At 35.7% G+C, this 19318-nt stretch overlaps 1 protein-coding gene across 1 annotated transcript in view; it reads left to right on the top strand.

Moving 5' to 3' along the window:
- Nucleotides 1-14120, top strand: part of LOC145999710 (putative histone-lysine N-methyltransferase PRDM6) — a 67287-nt gene extending 53167 nt beyond the window's left edge. Inside the window, exon 9 of the mRNA XM_083136990.1 lies at nucleotides 4681-14120. Coding sequence (XP_082993116.1) covers nucleotides 4681-5372 — 692 coding nt within the window. The 3' untranslated portion in view covers nucleotides 5373-14120. The remainder of the gene's footprint in view (nucleotides 1-4680) is intronic.
- Nucleotides 14121-19318: the final 5198 nt, after the last annotated feature.

The raw sequence follows: 19318 nt of genomic DNA, 5'->3' as shown, positions 1-19318 counted from the left end.
TTATTAATCCAAATCTCATTATTGAATTTATTACATATTTATTAATGCCCTGAGGCAAGTTTTTCATAGTTAAGCTTTTATTTTTATCGAGAAAGGAAAAGAAAAGAAAGCTGCCTGGAAAATAAAACAGAATTCTCTGAATCTGTTTGCTTTGTTAGTGCCCTTTGCAGAACAATCTGTCTGGCAGACGGAAGATTATTGCAAGATATCTTGAAGTTGATAGGTAAATTTTGAAATTCTTGTACAAATATTAACTTTTTCGTAGATTACTACATCCTGTAACATTTGTGACTTGTGTATGTAGATGTATTTCTAGTCGGAGTATGCGAAATGGCAAATGTAAACTCTGCACCTTAAATTAAATATACAGGGTGTCTCATCTAACATTGCGACCTGAAATATTTCGTGAACAACAACAAATATTGAAAAACTGCTTTTGCAGATATATAGGTATGAGAGGCGCTCATGAAATTAGTGGACACAATACGTTCAACTACGTAAGGAAGTACAATTTTCAACACAAACTTAGTTTTTTTTTAAAATGGAAACCCCATTTTATTTTCAGCTCATTTGAAAGTACGGAAAAAATAATTAAGAATGGCGTTTGTTACATTGTAATACGTCAAGTAGTTCTCAAGTAAATTTAACCTGAAGTTGAGTGTGAAAGTGCATCCCTCATGTCGTCACGCATACAGCCTGCACGCATGTGCTGCATTTTTCCTACACTCGCCATAGATAAGTATCATCCCGGCCTTTTCAGAGTCTGAAAATACTACGTATTTTCTCAGCAACAGTTCTGATGTACGTACACTATCACAAACGTCTGGTTAATCAGTGTATTATGTTACGCCCTTGCTTTATTTGATAAATTTGATAAATCAATTTGAAGGAAAAATGTATAAGCTGCAAAGTTTCAAAGTTGAAAACTTAAAGATTTGTCATGACCAAACGAGAAGAGTTGATTGTTCCAATGAACGCCAATTAAAAATTAGAAAGATGTTAATGTACTAACATTTATGTATGTAACTGATGGCGGAATGTTTAAAATTTATACTTTTTAATAAACCCTTATTTTATAACTCAGAAAGATGTATCAGAACCTTTTAGATAATTTGTCAGAGTTTACTTATGTACACCCGCAGTTGTTGGCAACGTAACAACTTTCCTAAGCACGACGCATAGTATGCAGAAGAGTAACATGTTTGTTACGATACATGAATGGCGTCAAAAGGGGGATATGCATGTTACGACACACGAATCAACTTGTGAGAATGTTTGTTTCAAGCGTCAACTTCAGGTTACATTTACTTGAGAACTACTTGACGTATTACAATGTAACAAACGCCATTCTTAATGATTTTTCCGTACTTTCAAATGAGCTGAAAATAAAATGAGGTTTCCATTGAAAATCGTACTTCCTTACGTAGTTGAACGTATTGTGTACACTAATTTCATGAGCCCCTCTCATACCTATATATCTGCGAAAGCAGTTTTTCAATATTTGTTGTTCACGAAATATTTCAGGTCGCAATGTTAGATGAGACACCCTGTATATACCGTTCAATTGAATTGAATTACAATTTTTGGATACATTCGAATCGCACAGATGCTTTATATTGTTAATATAGTTGTGTCTGTGTGTGAGAGGCGGGGGGGGGGGGGGGGGTGAGAGGCAGTAATACGTAAGGTTGAAATAGAGAAAACATGTGTTTGTACCTTTGAAATTTTGTAAAGTTTGCCTTGAAAACCGGGAATTATACTTGAATTTTATAATGGTCGTAGAGTAGCCACCCTGAACTGGCACATTTGGCTATTATTTTGATGTCTGCAAATTAAATCCTGTGTCCCTTGGCGATGCTGTGAAAATAACCTCACACTGGTCTCCAAATCTACATTCCCTGATGATAAGAGCAATGTATGCGCTCAAAAGCTTAACACCGATTTAACATGGCTTGTAACCCAAGAACACTTGTTCGAATACTCACATTGGTTTCAAAAGAAATATATGTAATCAGTCAAAAAGGATTACTCCGAAGCACATGGTCACTCAATGTAGCTTGAAATAGTGTTGCCATATAAATAAAATAAAAAATAAGAATACAGTAATCTGTAAATGCTATATCTGAAAATTTATTTGTAAATATATTGATATAGCTGTCATAATGTGTGAAAGCCTAAGATGTACAGTTCTTCACAAGTTTTACATTTTCTCACATAATACATTGTCAGCGTGGTCCCAATGCAGCAAAATGTTTAATAATTTTCCCAAGTTGTACATTTTCTCTCATTTTAAGTTTTTTCTAATTTGCATCATCCATAAGAAAATTTCCTTTTCCTCCATACTATAGGGTCTACCAATTTGAACGTCAGATCTTTAAAATTAGATAGAATGAAAACCACAAATAATAATGACATATATATATTTTTTTTATTTTCAAGAGCAAACAATGGCAGTATGTTTTAAACAATATGTTGTTCAAATGTCCTCCTCTGCTTCGGTGGGTGGAATGGATTCTGAATGTCCAATTTTCCAGCACGTCTGCACACATATTGAGCGGTATAGCCTCAATGGTTCGGATGTTCCGTTTCAGGTCACGAACTGTGCGTGGCTTAGTCTCATAGACCTTAGATTTGACATAACCCCATAAAAATAATCCAGGGGGTTAGATCACATGATCTTGGTGGCCAGTGCACATCACCCTTTCTGGACAGAACTCGTCTGGGAAATTTTTCCTGCAAACATTCCATTGTTTGGCGAGCTGTGTGGCAAGTTGCACTATCCTGTTGGAAAAACGCATTGTTGATGGCAAGATTTGCCAGTTTAGGCCACTAAAACTGCACCACCATATTCCTGTATCGCTCCCCATTGACAGTTACGTGATTTCCATGTTGGTCCTCAAAAAAAAATAAGGCACGATTATGCCATTGGCCCAAAAACCACACCACACAGTCACTTTCTTAGGATGACTGGGTACGTCCAGAATCACTTGCGGATTTTCATCTGCCCAAATCCTACAGTTTTCTTTGTTCTGTCGGTGGATTATGTTGACCATAAATTCCTCTCAATGTACGAAATGTCTGTCGAACTGTACATGAATTTTGATAATAAATTCGAATAGTTTCTATACGTTGTTGTATTGTGTATCTCTCAATGATAACTTTCCACAGACTACTGCACACAGATGTCACAGTTCCATCTTGTCATTCCAGTCAGTGTTGCCACAACACACTTTCAAAGTTCTGACGTTCAAATCGGTAGACCGTTTAGTAATCTTGAATGAAATCTGGCCTCTGTGATGGAATGGTTAAAACAGCTTGCTACAATGTCAGCAGCCTAGACATGGGTGTTGTGAGTGTCCCTTCATCAATTTCATCATATCATCACTTATCATCTTCACGATTAGCCAAAAGGGACAGAAAAGCAAAGTAAAATAAACCACATCAATTAATCTTGAATGAAAAATATGAAATTCTGAATCCTAATGGTTCATGAAAGTGCTTACCAAATTAGCACACCTTCACCATATGGTGCATTTCTTAGGAATCCTGTAAGAAGTGGGTGTCACTCAATCACTGCTGCCTCGTCTGCTGACTGTGACTGACACTGAAGGTTCTCAGTTTTAGCCCCAGTAGGGATGTTTCTTTATGACGTTGACTGTTAATCAATTTCATCTAATCATAATTCGTCCTCATGGATATGATAAAATTCGTCCTCATGGATATGATAAGTCTAATTGGATAGAAAAGTTACACTAAAATATAAATTATTCAGTGAGTAGCGATCTCTTTTCATGGTGGAGTGGTTAGCACAGCATGCTATAATGGTACAGCTCCCAGGTTCAAATCTCATCCTGAGCATGTGTGTTCTTTGTGAGTGCTCCTTCATCAATTTCATCATATCATCACTCATCCTTGTTGTCGCGATTAGTCAGAAGTGGCAGGAATATAATAAATCAAATCAGTCAATCATTAAGTCCATCTAATTAGGCCATCTGGACATATAAGTGAACTTAAATATGCTTAGCTAACATTATAAATATACTGTTGACACCACTATCATGTTACCAACTGCATTAAGTATTTGATTTGCAATTTTAAGATTCAGTATTCTTGTTACTTAGCATCACTTCTCGTCCACTTTTGTCTAATCATGACGATAAGGATGAATGATTATTAGGTCGAATTGACGATGAGATTACTCATGGTCAGGCCAGAATTTGAATCCAGGAACTTCAGTAGCGAGACGTGCTTGTCCACTAAGTTGGCTCCAAAGGTTCTGGATTAGCATCCCTGCCAAAGCAGTATGTTCCATTGTTGTTGTTATTGTTTCATTTCTTTCATCTCATCATCATTCGTCCTCTATATTGCATTGAACCAAAAGTGGTAGAAAGCAATGTGAAATAACTACTGGACACTAATTGTGAACATAATTACATTGCATGCCGCACTGACTGTCTACAAGCTCTAAGCTTCGTCTTTCTCACGTACTTGTTGTTTCTGAATGTTCTCTTTTGAATGTTCATTTCGAGATGTGTACGGTGTAACAAAGAATGTAATAATCTTGCATTCTTTCCTTTGTAGCTGGGCAATATAAATGCATCCAGCATGGCCTAAGTTTTAATAATTTGCAAGAGTTTACTTGGCACGTTGGTACTCACAAGCTCCCATCACCCATTGCAGAAAAGTTATTGTCAGAGAATGGAAGAACTGGTACTTTGATCGCAGAACGCAACTTTTTCAATCCCGGATTCAGTGGTTCAAATGGGGAGACGACGTGGAACAAGTATCTGCTACCAGGGAGCCGACCAGATTACCCGGGAAGTTTCGAGAAGGTGAAGCCGTACGTATGCTCGATTTGCGGTAAGTCATTTCGGGTGACGATGTATCTGCAGAGACACATGAACACGCATACGGGACAAAAGCCGTACCGCTGCTGCGTGTGCGGGAAGCGGTTTGCCCAGCAGGCGAACCTCAGTGTGCACACCCGCATTCATTCCGGGAAAAAGCCGTACCAATGCAACGTCTGTGGGAAGAGTTTCACGCAGAGTGGGAACCTCAAGGTCCACAGCAACATTCACACAGGGTTGAGGTTGTACGAGTGCGCCGTCTGCAAGAAATGCTTCAGCCAGCTCGGGAACCTGATCCGGCACCAGGCTGTGCACACCGGGAGGAGGGACTATTGGTGCGGGATGTGCGGAAAGGGTTTCAGCCAGTGCGAGAACCTGAAGCGACACTGCCGCATTCACACCGGCGAGAAAAGATACAAGTGCAATACGTGCGGGAAAGTGTTCACTCAGCAGCAGAACCAGAGGCGGCACGAGAAGCTTAGCTGCTGTGAGAAACAAGAGGAGGAGGAATCTCAGAGTGCATAAGTGTATCCATAAATACTCTCTTTATGCGGGATAACCTGCGTAACTCCAGTGTAATTTTTTTTGGGTAATGATGTTATTTACTAACTTGGATACTTTCATGCAGCAATTATGGTACTTTTCCCATTAATACAGTTCTAAGATTCTTTTTTATATTTCTGTTAAAGTTCCTCAAGGTATTTTTTATATGTAGAGATATTTTTATGTGTGCAATACTTGTAGAGATTTTTTACTTTCTCCAAGTTTCCTATTACATAAACATTGGTGCTACCTAACTATTTACCACAATATGACATTAAGAAACACGTGCTGGCAACATTCTTGCTAAACACCACGAAATACGTAAACAACACAATAAAAGACATTTTAAATGTATGTTCAAGATTTTGACTCCATCCCTAAGTCATCATCAGGGCTGACTTGGGCCTCCCCGATAATGTTGTCGCCTTGTAATCAAGGATTCCTGGGTTTGATACCCGATGGAGGCACGTGCACAGTGGTTCATATTCCACATCAAACAGAAGGAGGGATTTGATGAAGTGAAAGTAAGACTGTTCTGGCAAGAAATGGTGTTAGCAACATGTGTCGTAGGACATCATGGCAATCACTCATGTAACACCTAACCCGAGAACGGACGAGTGAAAAAAAGTTATGTTAGCAGACTTTATTTCAATTTTAGTACTACAAGTGTATAATATTGTTTTAGAATATATGTTTGAATACAGTAAAGTTTTTAGTACCTCTGAAGCGAAAATTTCATTTTAGGTCTCTGAGATGCAACCCGTCTGCTTACTTTACTTCTTTTTTTCACCAGAAGTCACTCTCCAAAAGTTCATAAATTTCTTCTTGTCAGGTGATGTGCCATTGTGGAGAAAACTTATCTCATAAACACAGATTACAGCACACAATGTTTACAAAATACCACTAACAAAACGAAACAAATGGGCTGAGAACAATGTTAATTTCACAAAACTCATAAAAAAAACGTACGCAATTGGACAGGTTGGGTATACCAGTTCCAGACAGAATTTCAACACGTATAACAGAATGGCTGATGCAATAGTGGTCTCGATGATACAACTAGTGACACCTACAGTATATAGACCGAATGTACTGAGAGGGACAGTACAGTATGTTGAAAACTTTATCGGGGATTCAGAGAAATATTACCACCGAGACCCAGCCATCCGTTCAAGGGTTAAAGAGTTGATTCCCAGCATCCACAAGTTTGGTCCAACAGAAGAGCAGCAAAATAAATTCCTTCGGAGGTTTCTTCCCGAGCAAGTTGTTGCTTTAACTCTGAGAAGGAAACTAGAGAAGACAGCCTGCCAAAAGAAACAGTATGATGAAAAATTAACATCCAAAGATGATAACGAAAATACCAGAAAATGTGGTTGTAAATAAACTTCAATGTTGTCAAAAAACCTCAACTTTAGTGTTTAATTGTGTCATGGCTCCACACAGAATCTGGATTAAAATGGAATGGATGTTCTCATTAAAAATGTCACATGATGCAATTCTGTTCCAATGAGCTCAGCTCCACCATACAAATGAACGATATAGAAATTCCACAATCTAATGAACACTGTTATTAACTTGGACTTTTTTTTTGTCTAGATTACTACAAAATTATGTGACGTGAAAATGTGTAAAAAAATTTGGGAAAAAATTGTGATAGAATAAAAAAGGGAACTTCTGCTGCTTCTTCCTCTCCGTCTCTCAACCTTGATGACTCCGGGATGGAGTCGAAAACTTGGACAGACTTCTAGTGTCGTTTATCGTGTTGTTTATTTGTTTTGTGTGCGTTTTTACCAAGTATTAACCACAAATACTTGTTTGTAAGCTTTTTTCATTAACCTCCCGGTGATGTATAATATAGTGGTTTTCAGATGCACTGAGAAACCAGAGTTGGCTATGGCATGGACAATGCTTTGTGCTTGTTTATTCATGTCTTACACCAGTCATTATTCATTCATCATCATCATCATCATCATCCTTTGCCGTTTCCTGCCTCTGGCTGGGTCAGCATAGACGTCAAGCCTCTCCATTTTTTCGTGGTCTTCCACCACTCCTCTCTTTCCACGGTGTTCCAATCTTGTCCTCTTCTCCTAACACTCCGCTATCTGCGCTTTCCACAGACATCTTGGTCTCTTCCTTGACCTTATTCCCACTCCTTGTGCATAAGCTCTTACTGGTAGTCTTTCTGCATCCATCCTCTTCATGTGTCCGAACCATCTCATCTGTGCCTGATCTATCCTGTCCTGAAGCTTCACCACCTCCACTGTCTGTCGGATCTCCTCATTCCTTATTCTATCCCTTCTAGTCTTCCCCAATATACTCCTTAAAATTTCGTCTCCATTGCCTGCATCTTTCTTTTGTTTGTCTTTGTCATTGTCCAAGTCTTTGCTCCATACATAATTATCGACACATAGTATGTGTTATATATTACCTTCTTGCATTTCATAGGTACATCCCTGTTCCATATTAATCTACAAACACTTTGATATAGTCCACCACCCATTTGTCCTCTTCTGTTTACTTCCTCCTTATTCACATAACCACAATTAATTTATGAAGTTGTAAGTGACTTACAATATAATCAAATACAGTAATATTGTTTCAGAAATTGTACCTCAGTACTAACAAAGGCAGCTATTAAATAAGGAATGACAAGTAGAACTGTACATGGAAATGAATTTTACTGTATTACTTTCACAGATTGTTCTCTATATCTTGCAGTGTTTATGCAATGATCCATACCCTTGGTGATAATCAAAACATTACCCTCTTTTCATGTTGTTCTTTTGCTGATAAGTTGTTCCCTTTTGGGTTTAGATGAAAATCTTGTTCTTGTTGCTTTGTTGTCTTTTCTGGTTGTCTGCAGAAAATGCTTTAGTTGTGAAAGTTAGTTACATGTTACTTGAATCACATATTTGACACACACACACACACACACATATACAAGTTAGTTAAGTTGCATACTCGACTGTTTTGCAATTCATACCTCACTTGTTAGAAATGTCCATTGTTTTCCTTATCTCATGGTTTAGATGAGAATATTTCTGTTTGTGATTCTCAGACTGAAACAAACAACTGTAAATAGCTTTATCTATCTATTTTTGACACAAAATAGTTACACTGTTAAGCCTTGTTTCCATTTTTAATAAAACATTCAAATGCTGTCCAAGACAAAATTTATTGTATAAGAAATACACTAAAAATGTTTCCACCCTCTAATAGGACCTTCTTCAGATGAAGATTCACAATAAATAGATCAATTTGGAAACGTAACGTTTTTAGTGTATTTTTTATACAGCATTTGAATGTTTTGCAAAATAGTTTTGTTATTTTAGTTCTTGACTTGTTGGATTAAGTTTTATATAAATTAAACATGCAAGTACACGGTTAAGAAACTTTAAATATTGACATACCTTGTTATATGAAATCCTTTTCTTTGTTTTTCACTTTTATGAAAACTTGTTATTGCTTCTCTCAGTTGTAAAAACTCTTTGACCAGCTACTGTTTTAAATATTTTAGTGTTGATGTATATGATTGCTGTCGAACTAAGAGTTGCTTTTATCTTTTTCCTGAATTGTCCTAGAGAATGTGAATAGATCACCTGCAAGTGCAAGCATACCACATGGTGTGAAAAAGGAATCTCAATATCATGATATCTGCATGTTCAGAATATCCAAATACTTATATTGCCCATTTTTTTTCCTCCACATGTTCATATATCTTCGTTGGTACAGATTCCCCATGTATATTCTTTAAATACTTACCCCTTTAATACTTACCCTTTTTTTTAAAAAAAAAAAAAAAAGAGAAGTCTGCATTCATCCTAAATAGATTATTGAATGCTAAGTTGTTCACAAAATGTTCTACAAACTGTACTGGTGTAATTATTAGCCTTTGTTGTAGAAAGTTAAAAGAAAGAACTCTCACACCTGGAATACCTGATTTTAAATTATTACCTTCAGAAAGTTCACAGAACTGCATTATCGTGTAACTACTGTAGGTAGCAAGTTTATCCTATTTTCATAAGAAAGAAAGCAAGAAATATTAGTTAATTTAGAGATATCATTATTCACTGATGCATATACAAAGCATTCCCTGACATTCGCTATGAGACTAGGCGGCAAGCTGCCCGGCATCAGCACTTGTCTTTCCCGGTGAACGGGTCAGCGACAGTTGCGGATTGTCTTTGCATACTTTATTTCCCCATTTTTCTTTCCACTTTTATTCAGAACTGACCCTGTTACTCTAAACTTTTTTACGAGGTTTAATATAAGCGACTGTCGCAGACCCGTTCACCGGGAAAGATAAACGCTGGTGCCGGGCCAAGTCTCGTAGCGAATGTCAGGGGATGCCCTGTATATACATATATATAAATGAAAATTTAGTCAGTCTTAGACCTTGAGTGAAACTACAATACTCATGAAAAGAACTATGTACTATTTCTTAAAGATATTTATTGTAAATATGGTTTGTATTCCTTTATTTTTCTAGAATATAAATTTTAATTCAAGAGTAATAGTTTTATATATTATGATGATGTATTGCTTTCAACAAATATTTTTAATTTCCAAGGTTAATGAGAGCATTGCAATTAACATGAATCCTTATGTATTGAACCGTACTGGTAACAATTGCTGCATGATTTTATCCAAGTAAGAAACATTTTCATTACTTGTAATCTGTAAACATTAGCTGTGCTGAGTTTTCAGAGACTTAACAGTATGAATGTCAGCAGGCCCTCCCCCTCCCCCTGCCCCCATTTTCTTGCATTTTGCTTAAAAATAATAAACCTGCTTCCATCGTAATGGCCTGCAGTCATGCAGTGATTACACGGTATCCTTGTAAAAAAAACATTTTTTTTATCCGTAACATGAACTGTACTCTGTACAGTGTTCATATTGAAGAACTCTTCCATGCTTAATTTTGCTTTCCTCTAGCATGCAAGCTTTGTTCACCCGTTGCCTGTAGATAGATTTATGTTGGAGATTAGTGTGTAAAAGTTTTTGTGTTTAAAATGTGACTGGTCTTACGTCACTAATTATGTTTTTACCTCTTGACACAGTATTTTTGTAGAGAGAAGAGATTTTTTTTTTTTTTGCTAAGCATTAGTGTCGAAATAATTTTTCAGTATTGATATTATTATTATGACAGTGTTTTATTGAAGATTATTAATGTATAATGATGTGTGATGTAAAGAGTGTCTTTATTAACATTGTTAGATGTACTTATATGGCATTGGGTGTCTTCTAACAGTTGATACCTAGCCACTGGGTAAGATATCCTTTATTATTTGATTTTACAGAGAAAAAACTTGCCAATGGTTTTTGATTCCTGTTATATTTGCTGTATACATTGAAGAAAAGGAAAGTTTTAAAATGTTAACAATTTTAACGTTACAATATGTACCAGTAAAATTACCAGTATTGTCATTAACTGTTGGGATTTTCGTGTTATCTTAACATAAAGTTGCAAATGGAACCGTTTTGTTACATTCCATATGTCAAAATGCTTGCGCGAAAGCAGTTTTGAATCATTGGGTCAGTTTATTTTAACTCTTTGCACTCGTACAAGCATTCGTAAATACTCTCAATTTTGCTACCTGAGACTGTTTTTACTATGGCAAAAAGAAATGATAGCCAAGAGGCAAATTCAGATGAATTTTTGTTTCTTAGAATCTCACCTGTACAAGGTGTGATTGAAACATACAGAATGTGCATTCAGATTAAACAGTGCAAGTGATAATAATAAAAATGTTCCCCATACACGGTTTACCAAAAAAATACATGTTGATTGAGCTTAGTGTGGTTGAAAAATAGCATTTGACAAGAAACAAATGCGTTCAGTCTTAGGATGTATATTTTAAAGTAGGGCTGAGCCGATAACACTTTGAACCAATGTCGATACTTTTATCGATTCCCACCGATATCAATACTTGAAAATTGCAATAATAAAAATTAGTTCAAAATATTGATGAATATTAGTTTCTAATTTTTCTTCTCCAATTACATGCATCAATTTACCAAGAAATTGACTTTAGAATATTCAAGAACTACATCAGAATATTAAAATCATGTAATCACAAAATACTGTTTTTGATGATGCAAAATTAGTGCAAAATAAGAAGAAAGTTTGAATTTTGCATAATTTCTAGGATAATTAGACTTTGCGAAAGTGTTACGTGGTATTTGTGCAGACCCCCTTAATGACCAAAATGCCAGAAAAGTATAGACTGGTATAGGTACATGAATTCCAAGTGATACTTTCCGATACCGATACCACTGGATCGATATTGGCTCAGCCCTATATTAAAGTTGTAGGTCAGTTTCATGAACATGCCAATAATTGCAATATTCAAAATTTCATCACATAATAAAGTATATGTTCCTCACAAGAATCTCATATATTATGCACCACTTGCATTAGTAATTGTTTCTTTGTGCTACGCTTACACTTCTTTTTCCCTCCTTTTTATTAGTGCTGTGCCAACGTAACTTTGAAAAGATTCCCATCAATATCAATAATGATGCTTTAAAATTGCAACAATAAAAGTTGTTCATAATATTGGTTAACAATAGTGGGTGTGTTCCACTCCATTTGTAAGCATCAGTTTACCCGAGTTTTGCTTGAAAATATTGAAAAATTATATTGGAATATTAAAATGCATGTTATGTAATAAAAAAATACAATTTTTTCACATGATGTTGTTGCAAAATGAATGAAGACTTTGAATTTTGCATAACTTCCTTTCTGCAGTGTTTCCACTTGTACCATTCTCCCTTGTCCACCCTGTATTTTCAAGACTATAGTAGGACCACAAGCAAAAGAAATTGCGTAGAACTGCAAACTGGAGGGGAAGATGCACGAAGGCTTCTGGCCGAAGGTTCTTTTGTTCAAGGTTTCACTATAACACTACTTTTCCAGTTCTCATTCTAGAAAACTACGTCACTGTTGAGCTGTTTCTGGATCACAAACAAAGTGCTTATATCATTTAAGTTTTCCTTGAATGGCCTAACAAAGAAATGTTAATAGACTTCGTATTTGAGTGCAAAGAGTTAAAAGAACCCACGCTGTGTTCCCGTACAACTTTATGTTAATGACTAATTGTACTCTACACATATTCGCCATCTTCTCCTAACTTAATGTTCAACCCAGTGATGAGTCTTGTTACCACCTTAATGGTATATAAGTTGTGAAGTGTATTTGAAACATAATATGTGCTCATAGTGTACATGTACTTGCATTGATGCCTAAGAACAGGCCTACATCGCTAATTCAGTATTTTTGTTTGTGTAATACTTAATTTGAAAATTCTGCCTCGAGTACTCATGTACTATCACTGGAATATGTCTAAAGTATTATTTTTTATGTAATAGTGCCATAGTGTTTAAGTTGAAAAATTTATCAACTGTTAAAGTAATTATTTTATAGCATTTGATGTTCACTTAACACGTAAACATTAAAATGGGGTTATATTATGTTTAGGCAGCTAGGTATATCCAAATTGTTTGGTTAAAACTGGGGTTAGTTCATTTCAGGCATGATCTGTGTAATTGTAACATTCTCTGAGGAACATAACATCAGGGTAAAATTTCAGAAAATAGGATGAATCATACAGGGTGGTCCATAATAGGCATGTTCCTTAGGAAGATTTCACACCGAAGCGACAAGTGTCATGTGTTACTTTGAAGCAAACCCTCAGTAATCAATTGCACCTTTCGAACCGAAGCGACATGACAAACTGCACATGCTGCTCGGATTGGCCAGTTTTCTCAATACCGTGGATCGTGTCACCTCTGTTGTTCATGCTTGCACAGTGGAGGCTTCATTCCAACGAGCTATTTAAACTAGAATATAGCCCAACTGGCAGCCTTACAACATTTTTAAACCTTTATTTTTTCGATAAAATGAAGTATCAATATGTACAATATTTAAGCTAGGGATGGGCCGATATGAAATTTTGGCTGATACTGATAAAGTACCGATATAAAATTTACTGATACCGATAACCAATATTCTACCGATCCGATATAAAATTAGAAATGGTCCTGGAAGAACCTGAAAGGTTCATTGCAAAATAAATTGCATAGACATTTACTTTTTTAGAAAGTAGGGCATTGAGATTATCTATAAAAAATTACAACAAAATGGCAGAATTTTGCATTAAATTATCAGATATTTATTGATATATCGAATCGGTAAAATAATCGGACTTGACTGCTTTTGTTTTAAGCAGCATGCACTTGGAGGCAAGTCAGTGCAGGTCAGTCAACGTGGTAACAAAATCTTGTGCACCATTTCTCAACTGCCGGACCCTGGTATCAATAATTATACTGGGACATGGGAGGTTCTACTGGTTGACAAACAATCCTAATTTCATATTTGAGTTGTGAGTTTTTTGTTTTTTAAGTCCACTTTTTCCACAAATAGTGTAATCAGACTGGACCTACAGTTCAAAGTGCCTCACTATTTACCTTCACCAGGCATCAAATCCAGGATCAATTGATTACAATAAGATGACGTTACCACTATGCCGGTCATATTTTTATATTTGCCAACAAGCATAGATGTAATTGAAACTATTACTTTTTATGATTATGCCAGAATTTATTTATCAATATTTAATTTCAAGGGCATTCATATAAAATATTAAATACTTGGGATCCTGGCACTGAATTAAAAAAAAGAAATTACCAGGCCACAGTCTCTAAGGTTTAAAACTACTGCTTGTTTATTTATTTATGCAGGCTGGAAACTAAACCAAAGTGTTAGCGTATACAGTTGGAGGTCAGTGCACATGATTGCTTAATATCCTCAGGAACTTGCACAAATTTATAACATGATTTACATGTAACAATGTATCTTCTTACGTTTTCTTCTAGTGGCTAATAAACAGAGCAGTGCAAATTATATTGGTATCATCACCAAATGACGGCATCATGCAAACTGAGCAGAGAAACATGTGTCACCTGCAGCTTTTCGTTTCAGTGTGAAACTCTCAGGTTGCGTGTCACTTTAGTGTGAAATCTCTCTTAAGTCCGAATGAAACACACGAATTGAACAAAAATAACTGGCCTTCTGAACCCGGTGAAACCAGTTATTTTACAGACTTAAGGAATGCACTAGATAAAAGTGCAATCACGATGCTTTGTAGAAAGTTTCCACGTTGCATCCAGTGGAAGACCAGTCCTTCTGGCATGAACATATTCGGCTGCAGATATTTTAAGAACAGCTAAGACACACTTATTTTGTGTATATTGCTTCATATCGCTGGCTGTCCACATTATATTGTATTTTCTGCACTAGTGCAATTGAAGCCATTATACATACCCATTGTCTGCCAGTAGCATGGATGCACAGAAAATCTTCCATGCTTAGAAACATGCAATACTTGCAGTCAGCCTGTCATGGAATGTTGGGGCAGTTCAGATGCGAATTGTGGCAGTGGGTGTGTTCATCCGAGCAGGTTCCACTCAGGAGAGTCACTGAGTAACATCAGGATGCCAGAAAATACATCTCCTCCAACTTCCAGTTCTGCAAATCTCCACTCTAGCTCACCTCAATGTTATGCCTTTCTGACATGGATGAATGGGGATCAATCATTGGACCATCACAATGCTCTCTGCTTGTCCAGAATGGAACCTGTTCGGATGAACACCTCCACTGTCGCAAGTTGTGTCAGAACCAGCCATGGCAGACTGTGTTGCAGCTTCTAAGCATGTGCGATTTCTGTGATGCATGTATGCCTGGAACTCATACATAAAATATGCTGCATCCTTTACATATGCATATAAATATGGTTAATATAAAGCTAGATTCTCTGTGAAGTTCAAAATATTCTGTCCAAGGGGGGGAAAAAAACATTTCAAAAGAAGTTTTAATGAAGTTTGCAGCTTTCACTGGTCTTCCAGTTTATAATTTGAAGACCTAATGTTTTGTTTTTTTATACACACTACCTTTGTTTTTATGTTTAAGAGTAAAACAGACTAACTCTACTACAAAGATGTAAAATATCTTTAATAATAGTAACAATATTGAATGTATTGTAGACTTGAGCACACATTTTTGGGTAAGGACCATTACAACAATGGAATAGGCCGGGCATAGTTGCATTTTTGAGCAGAATATCTAGGATTTTCAAATATTCTAGAGATTGGTATGAATATCAACAGGGTGACAAAATACAAAATTGAAAATTAATTGTGTATTTCTTTACTTTACATATAAATGAGAAACACGTCTTCAGTGACAGGAAGAATAAGTTCATGCAATATTTTTGCATATTTGTATTATTAGCTATGTGAGATGAGTTGTCATGTTAAACCCCAGCTTTGGTTAGGTTTTAATTTTTAAACGTACTAATATGCCAGATATCATCACATTATGTCAGGGTTGTTAAAAGCTACAGGAACCCATACATTGTAATGGTTCTATTGGGTTTAGTTATAGGACCGGAACCTTTATTCCCGCACAATTTAAATTCTGTCCAAGTTGCATATTGTTTCATTGCAATACCGAACTTGGACCACAATTAAATTGATCCGGAGAAAAAAGTTCCCCAGGACCAAATTGATATACTTTAAAGATGAAAGTGTTCTTTACGGTCCAGAATCCTTTACGCTTGCTGATTTTCTCTCCCAGACCAAAATTGAATTTATTTATAATTCCTGGATCTTTAACAACCTTGCATTAACATCACTTTGCACCATGTTTGTATTTTATTTCCAAATTGTGGATGCATAGCTTACATTTGAAATTTTATATGTATAAAATTCACTCTTGCGTTAGGCTTTATTGTTTTCAAATGGATTTTCATTTTTTGCCCCCTAACAATCATATATTTGTTTTTCTGTGCTTATGATACATTGGATAAGAATACATATTTTTATTGTGTGAGCAAGGTGACCAACACATCTGTATTAACAAATAGTATCACTATTCCTCGACTCCATGTGTTGGAATCTGAATTTCACATTTTCCGTGGTTCCACTGTACATGATTTGCAAAATCTTGAAATGTTGATTAATTTCACAACAAAAGTCATCTGATAAGACTTATCTAAAAATAATTATTATGATTAGTGTTCATTTAGTTCAAGTCTTTTACTATGAATCTTATACACACTGTCTAATGTGATAAGGCTGCCATGTAATATTGTGCAAAAATTTACTACTATTCCCCTGGTAATCTTATTTCACTGAAATGTACAAATATCTATATTCAGAAGGAAAAGCTGGTATTAACTTGCCAGAAACAAGGTATTTAAAGTTGAACAGGGCATTGTTATTGCAGTATTGCTGTTGTGAAGAATCATAATTGAAATATTGTGCAATTTGAGTTTTCCTTTCTGGGCTGCTATATCAAACAAACGTATTCCCAGATTATTTCCACTTTTATATAGATTTAGTAGTTCCACAGTATATGTCTTTTTTAATAAAAAGTAAATTTGCCATATTTATTAGATTATAGTTTGGTGGAAATTGTTCTTTAAAGCTTAGAAATATTTCAGTAATCTTTAGATATTTTTAAAGTTTTTCACAAAATGTGGTGATCAGTGCGAGACTGATAGCAAAAATGGACGCCATGCATTCAATGCTGATAAGAATTTATCATCATTTAACTCTTCCTTTTAAAAATAGTTGATCTAGTTCAAATATTATGACTTAATGTTGACAGTGTTCCAGAGTTTTATCTGTAATGAGAAATAAGTCTTGATTATGTTAATACATAGTGTTAAATATACAGTATTATGAAAGTTTATATTTCACAACCTGTTGCATAATCAAGTTACAGTTGCTGTGCAAAGTACAAAGGCTTTACAAGTAGGTTATTTTTTTCACTAACTGACGGAAACATACATTAATGGCTTTTGCGTCATGTTAGCCGTAAGGAGAAGATGGTTGCAATATGAGATGGTTGTGTCCAATCTAATTGTACAGTGAAATGACCTATAACTAAAGCAAACCCATGACAAAGATATTACAATGGTTGTTTGTAGTATGTCAGAATTGAATTGTTAATGTCTTTGTAGTTTTTTGATATTGTGTTTTTTATATACTTTTTTGATTTAGTTATTCATATGCAACGCTTTATTATGTTAGTAGCTCTTATGTTTTTAATAAATATGTCAAGTATTCACAAAAAGGAAAGTTGTGCTTTATCATAGTTATGAGAAGAATAAAATTTTGGAAATTCATGAACTAAAATGAGCTTTCTGTAACTTTGTCCCTCCTTTTTTTCTAGATTTTAGAAAACGCAACAAGGTCCATATGGAATAATTTTTGATCAGAGTTCTCACTGATCTGGATAGTCTAGGAAGTCAGTCTCTAGATAAAAAAAAAAAGTCATTGGAAAGTCAGACAATTTCATAAGAATTCTTAAGAAACTGGAAAAGTTAGTGACGAGAAATTTCAATTTGGCTTGGCTCATGGACATCCGGAAGAGGGGCCGGGCCCACCTTGAAAATTATATATTTCACACGTAATTTCATTCGGCCACAGTAATTTATGTTAATTATTATAAATACTTTGAAGGAACATGATAATTTCAGACTGAAATAGTGTTTTATTAGGGGGCATCACTATTAAGGGGAAATATATGCCTCCTCCCCCCCCTGGTAAAAATTACCTTGATTGCACCTCCCTGGGAAAAATCCTGTGGACGTCCATGGTGGCTGGACCTTTGGCCAATGTCAAGGCAGGTATTTTCAAATTTTCCTCGCATTTCAAAAACCTCTTAGGTATTCCAAAATCTGAAATATGCTTAGAATTTCTTCTAGAGCATTCTTGTGGGTATTAATGTGTGTGACAAATTTACAATTCATGATGGGTTAAAACAAGGACATGCATTTTAATTTTGCCTTAGAATATGCTGTTAGGAAGGTAAAAGAAACTAACGGACTAAAATTAAACGGTATGACTCGGTTGTTAGCATATGCAGATGATGTAGACTTATTAGGGGATGATATAAATACAATTAAGAATAATGCTAAAATATTTTTCAAAACTGCTAAAGAGATAGGTTTGGAAGTTAACAAAGAGGAAACTAAATATATGCTTACAGGCCGAAACCAAGTGTTAGGTAATAATCAAAATCTAATTACACTGGACAACAAACTTTAACTTTTTTCTTGCTTCGGGAATGAAAAGTACATTTCCTTATGGAATTGAGGGTGCTGAATACGAAAATAATAATAAAAATGCTGAATTTGTTCGAGTTTAAGTGTAATAGAAAGAAATATGTGTGATGTGGTGTTAATAGGAAATTAACACGTGTACAAAATGAATGTCATAAAAACATTACTTACATGGACGCACCTCTTTGCTTGTTGCTTGTATTGTGGTTCTGGAACATCTCTGGCTATTGTCCTACAATAATCAGCAAGCATAGACTTGCTCCAGTGGCCATGATATTGTTCCTCCGTTGTAGATATAACTTGGTGGAAATGTTCTCCATGTTCATCGCTGACTGCTCCGCAATTTCCTGGGAAGAAGTTTATGTGGGAGTGTAACATATGTATTTTTAGTGACATATGACACCCCATTCCTTGGTAGGAAGATATTAGGTGCTCCACTAGTTCCTTATAATTCTGAGACCGCACGTTTCCCAAAAACTTTGTCACCATGTTTCGGAAAGAGTACCATGCAATCTTCTCCTTATCTTCTAACAGTGCATCAAATTCAGTATCATTGAGGAGTTCTCGAGTCTGAAGACCCTTCCTGATTTTAGTTTCACTAATTCGTGGAAATTTACGCAGAATATACTTGAATGCATCACTGGCTTGGTTCATACCTTTAATGAAGTTCTTGATTAAACCTAGTTTAATATGTAAAAGAGGAAGTAAAACCCAGCTGGAAGCTATCAAAGGAACATGTTGAACATTCTTTTTCCTGGCTCCAAAGATTTACGGAGTGGCCAGTTTTTCCTTATACAG

This window comes from Lepisma saccharinum, chromosome 15 (genome assembly GCF_977018435.1).
Source record: "Lepisma saccharinum chromosome 15, izLepSacc3.1, whole genome shotgun sequence".
Lineage (NCBI taxonomy): Eukaryota > Metazoa > Arthropoda > Insecta > Zygentoma > Lepismatidae > Lepisma > Lepisma saccharinum.
The sequence above is the reverse complement of the archived record's forward strand: the minus strand, read 5'-3'. Positions and strand labels throughout refer to the sequence as shown.